Source organism: Vigna radiata, chromosome 2, assembly GCF_000741045.1.
Source record: "Vigna radiata var. radiata cultivar VC1973A chromosome 2, Vradiata_ver6, whole genome shotgun sequence".
NCBI classification, from domain to species: Eukaryota; Viridiplantae; Streptophyta; class Magnoliopsida; order Fabales; family Fabaceae; genus Vigna; species Vigna radiata.
The window spans coordinates 18,051,467-18,056,981 of NC_028352.1; the positions used below are offsets into that span (position 1 = coordinate 18,051,467).

The 5,515-nt window shown below is 33.2% G+C and overlaps 1 protein-coding gene across 4 annotated transcripts; it reads right to left on the reverse strand.

Moving 5' to 3' along the window:
* Window positions 1-1,121: 1,121 nt before the first annotated feature.
* On the reverse strand, window positions 1,122-4,990 carry LOC106775785 (G-type lectin S-receptor-like serine/threonine-protein kinase At4g03230). 4 transcript variants are annotated; one of them, XM_014662974.2, is made up of 7 exons: window positions 3,654-4,990; window positions 3,049-3,189; window positions 2,779-2,975; window positions 2,453-2,663; window positions 2,134-2,371; window positions 1,911-2,058; window positions 1,122-1,580 (listed from the first exon to the last, which is right to left on the reverse strand). In XM_014662974.2, the coding sequence occupies exons 1-7, from the start codon at window positions 4,900-4,902 to the stop codon at window positions 1,257-1,259; spliced, it is 2,508 nt and encodes an 835-aa protein (XP_014518460.1). In that variant the 5' UTR covers window positions 4,903-4,990; the 3' UTR covers window positions 1,122-1,256. The 4 variants fall into 4 exon arrangements, with proteins under 4 accessions (XP_014518460.1, XP_022634453.1, XP_022634452.1 ...); XM_014662983.2 differs by having other exon boundaries at window positions 1,125-1,580; window positions 3,140-3,189; window positions 3,654-3,705; XM_022778732.1 differs by lacking the exons at window positions 3,049-3,189; window positions 3,654-4,990 and having other exon boundaries at window positions 1,124-1,580; window positions 2,808-2,908.
* Window positions 4,991-5,515: the final 525 nt, after the last annotated feature.

The following is a 5,515-nucleotide window of genomic DNA, read 5'->3' on the forward strand; positions in this document are numbered from 1 at the left end:
TTGGACATAAGAGACAAGATCACAAGCTTTGAAGAAATAGGTATGAATGACATATTTTTTTAATATGAACCTGCCTTAAAATAAGAACTTAATTGCATAAGAATAAATTATCTATGGGGAAATTGATACGTTGGCATGTTGACATAGCATCTGATAAGACTCAAGAAATACATTGTCAATGGAATTCATTAAAATAAGGTTTCTGTTGTGGACCATCTTTAGATGTCATAAATAAACCTCTGAACTTTTCCAATGCCCAAGTGAAATTATTTTGGCATTTACTTGATAACAATGCAAAGGTGATTGAGAAGGTCAACCTTATAGATGTGACACCAACTATCTCAAGCAAGGGGAGCCGATACTTTTTTGTCTTGTACATGGTATCCATCAAGAAAAAAAATATTAAATGCATTCAATAAGTCACTGCATCATGATGTGTCCAGAAGAGGTCGCTTACCACGTCAAAATCGTCGAGAATTTATGAATTTAATAGTTATATTCTGAGCCATTTATTACTTATGATACATTAGTATGTTTGTCTTGTCCACCATGTTTACTCTTGACTTGACAAACTTTTGTACCAAAAAAATAAAAAGTAACTATATCCATTAAATGATTAATTAAATAAAAATATTTTTTTGGAAAATGAATATTTCTTCTTAAAAAAAGAGACACTTTAAATTTATAAATATAAAAAATAGATATTTTAAATTTTACTTTTTTATACATTACTCTCTTTATTTTTTTATAAATAGATAGTTTAAACTTTAATCTTTTTAAACAATATTAATGATAAACAATACAAATTTTACTTTTTTTTTTACAAATATATAATCTAAATTAGATTTAACTGATTTATGTTAACTAGAATAATTCATTAATACTTTTCATATATATTATTTTGAGATAATTAATTTGAGATATAATGCTATAAGGTTTTTGAGATATAATCAATTTTGATTCATTTTGAAATATAATCCTATAAACTTTTTCATTAAAAAAAAGTTTGTAAAATCGTTTCAAACTCACAATTCAGAATCGATTAGAATAGATTTATTTAGAAAACAAGTTTATTTTTGACTTCCAAATTAACTCCGAAACCAAATAACAGAAATTGGTCCAAGTTAACAAGTTAATCTAAGAGTTTAATAATCATGATAAATATAGAAAGGGAATAGAAATTGATGGTCAAAACTTTATAAAGAGAAAAAAGTTGGTGTCTAATCTGAAAACTAGAAGAGGAGTTTCATAGTCATTCATCTCGCTTCCAGAATTGTATCTGTGATAACATTCACTGAAAATCTTTCTGTGGAGGTGGAGGGCAATGATGAACTATGATCACCTCTGACATTAAGAAATGCAGGTGGTTTAGGAGAAGGAAGGGGCACAGTGTCATTCCCAATCATTGATACAACATCAGACATGGTTGGCCTATCTTCTGGACTTTCTTGAACGCAAAGAAGTCCTATGTTCACATATCTTGGCACAGTATGCATACTGTTATTACTTAAAGTATCACTGTCATCCAATGCACTATCCATTAGATCCAGTCCTGAATTTCTTGTCCAAAGATCCCAAGCCTTCAAGATTTCACACACAACAACCTCAAAATTAAAATGTTTGGAGCATATTCTGGTATGTCACTATGATTTTGTATACATCATCACATGATGAAAATTCAAGTGAGTCTAAATTGCATATTGATAGAAATGAAAATATTGAACACCATATAAGAAACCATACCATAAACACATCATTGTCTTGAGGTGTTAAGTTAAAAATAGTATCTTTGATGAATCTTAATAGAAAACTCATCATTAGGCCATAAGAACCATTTGTAAAAAGGCTTAGAACATGCACAAATCATGAAATCAATTTGAATGTCAAATGGATGGGACCTAGAAACTCACATATCCAAGAAGATTGAAGGAACTCGTTTGATAAAAGCCAGTATTCTTCTTGCCACTTACAATCTCCAACAAAAGGACCCCAAAACTAAATACGTCTGATTTTACTGAGAAAAGTCCTTCTATAGCATATTCAGGAGCCATGTAACCACTGCGCATAAGGTAGATTAATTAGTACATGGTTGATCATGTAAAGAAAACCACTGGTTGTAGTTAATTGCCTTACTATGTTCCAACGATTCGATTTGTATTTGCTTGAAGTTCATTATCACCAAATATTTTTGCCAATCCAAAATCTGATATTTTTGGATTCATATGGCTGTCCAACAATATGTTGCTAGCTTTTAAATCTCGGTGAATGATCCTGAACCTGGAATACTGATGAAGATAAAGAATTCCTTGCGCAATCCCATCGATTATTCTGACTCTAGTTCCCCAATCTAACATCTGTTTCTTTGTAGCATCTGCTATGATGTCACAACCAAAGTTTAAGTTTGACAGATGGGATGATATTTAAAAGAGTTCAGAGACAGTAGGATACAAACCAAAAAGGAAAAGATCCAAGCTTTTATTAGGCATGAATTCATAAATCAGCATCTTTTCATTTCGATCAATGCAGCAACCAAGAAGTCTAACAAGATTGTTGTGTTGAAGTTTTGCAATTAACAAAGCTTCATTTCTCAACTCTTCCCATCCTTGACCAGATCTCCGTGACAGTCTTTTCACCGCAACCTCATCCCCATTAAATAATGTACCCTGTATTTTCTTATATTTCGTAAAAGTCACATATAAGGCGTAGTAAAAGTTGTTTACATGGAGATGATAGATTATTTGCACTAAAAAACTTGCAAAAGAGAGTTTTTGAGCATGCCTTGTAAACGGGTCCAAAGCCCCCCTCACCAAGTTTATTTGCATCTGAGAAATTATCAGTTGCAGCTGCAACACTCTCGAAACTGAATAAAGGCAATTTCACTTCCTTCTTCACTTTGGCACTCCTATCTGATTCAGTAAGCTCAGAATCTTCAACTTTCATGCTCATGCTTATATCAAAATGGAGCAAATCTTCCCCTGCAAATTGAGTAAAATTAGTTTATAAGTTAACATACTTTGAATTTACTTGGAAAACTTGTTTCTTTCTTACCTTTTCTCCTCTTCTTTCTAATCCAGTAAACTAAAATGCCCAATATAAGAAAAGCTAGAAAGGAGATCAATATAACAATCAGAAGAAGTACATTTTTGTTGACAGTATATCCTGGTTCTTTTGCTCTTGTTTTGTTCGAACCTGCAGAGATAATTTATCAACTATGAAAATCCATATGTTGACTGATAAGTTCATCTGTGAAGTGAAGAGACTCTAGCGAAGTAGCAGTTCAGTGAAAAACAACTTAGGATTCTGTCTTCCTAACTCTCAAGAAGCACACAAAGCATAGCAATTCTATTTTCCTTACAAAACCAAATCAAATGTGTTTATTAATGGATCTTTCAAGTGAGTATAATGAGAGAGACACAACATCCATAAAGCATAAAATGTTCAAAGTCCCAAATCGATTATAAATAAGACCAATTCATAGTATATAAATAGATGCAAATCTTATCTTACAAACTGGTTTTGTAAAGTTGAATTAGACTTAAAGTTTACTTCTAACAATAAACTCAATCAACATATAAAAATTGACACTTCTCTAACCCAAAATCATATGACAAAAAGTTTATAGATCTTTCATAACTCAATTTTCTTGAACTTACCAGAATCATCTAATTCTGAGGCAGCAAGTCTTAGGTAAAAAATTGGATTGCTATTATCAGAATTGTCCACATCTGTTGAGACGTTCTTTAAATTCAATACAGAACCAAGCCACAACTGGCAATCACCGTTCAAATAATAAGCGAAAGCAAGGCAAGAACAATTTCTAGAACAAGTACTTTCACACTCTTTTGTTGTATTGATCGTCCTGAGACTGTCCAAAGTTGGTGATTTGACATTATATAGTTGCTTGAATTTATCGTTGTTGGATTCAGCACCGATACTGCAGGACGATAAGTCTTTGTTCCTTACACAGCCAGCAGATTTGTTCCCATTGTTCCAAGAATCAGCATCAGAGGGCCTGAAACCATAAAGACAGTCACAAGGGTCACGAGCTTTCGGGTTACAGATGGAAAAGGCTCCACACGAATTATTAGCACACTTGGATGACTGAATAGAAACCCAATGTTGTTGTTCATCAGACCAATATTCCTGGTTGAGCTCACCAGACACTTCTAGTACCAACCTAGAGTCATTACCAACTGGCAAAGTGAAATAGCTGTCCATAGACACACCACTTCGGCGAATAAAATTGCCAATAGTATCGTTGTAGTGGTCGTCAATCCAGAACGCATTAGAGCCATTGTTGATGATTAGGCTGACCCTGCCCAGATTATATTCGAGGGAAAAAGCTCCTGGAGCAGGGTCATCTGCACTTGTCCATGATCGCAATGACCAAGTGTTTCCTTCATCATGTCCTAGTTTCATTCCGGGTAAAAGGGTGTCCGTCGGATGATCAAAACTCTGCCACAAAATCTGTTTATTTGAGGTTTTAAGCAGTATCAAGTTTCCTGAATCCAAGAGCATGGCATAGATACTGAAATTGTTTGAAACCTTGTTGACACGGTATGTGACTTGTCCATCCATGATCACAAAATTTCCATCAGGTTCAAAGGTGAGAACTGCTGAGGATGTTTCAAGTGCGTAGTCTCGGTTTGCAACCCACACAATCTTGTTCTTGTCGTTTGGAACCCTTTTATACCGTATACCAACGTAGTACTTGGTTGAATTATCTCTGACTCTGTTGAAAAAACACAATTCAAACTTCCCGCTATCAGAAACAACCGAGTCTGAGGTTCCCAGTGATTGTCCTGTTTGCAAAATTTCTTTGTAGGTGACTGCATTAACACAAAACACATAGAGGCAAAGGAATGATGTGAAGGATGTCAGAGTAGAAGAAGTTAATCCCATATTTAGTACACATTGGTTTGCATTATTTCACACAGTTCTACATATCGGCTGATAAGAGTTGAAATCGTTGGTATTCAGGATACCGTCGGTGGCTTGACTTCAAATATTCAATTAACCCAAATCAACAATATTAAATATACATCTTAATTTTTTTTCTCTTGGTTAAATATATTTTTAGTCTTTATGTTTTGGGACGATTTTGGTTTTAGTTCCTCTTTTAAACTAAGGTACAATTTAGTCCTTCAACTTTAGAAAACTCTGGTTTTAGTCCTTTTTACTAATTTTTTTTAACTTTATTTGCTATTTCAAACGCGTTTCTCAGTTAACATTGAAGCAAAAATGTGTCAATCAGTGTAAACAATCTAAATGCTATAATGAAACGTGCTTGAAACAGCAAATAAAGTTAGAAAAATTTGGTAAAAAAGACTAAAAACAGAGTTTTCTAAAGTTGAAAGACTAAATTATACCGTAGTTTGAAAGAGAGACTAAAACCAAAATCGTCACTATAGAGACTAAAAACATATTTAACCCTTTTCTCTTTAACTATTACACACTTTTTCCCTTTATCTTTAAAAAAACATAAAAAAAATATACTTTGATATTTGATTTTATT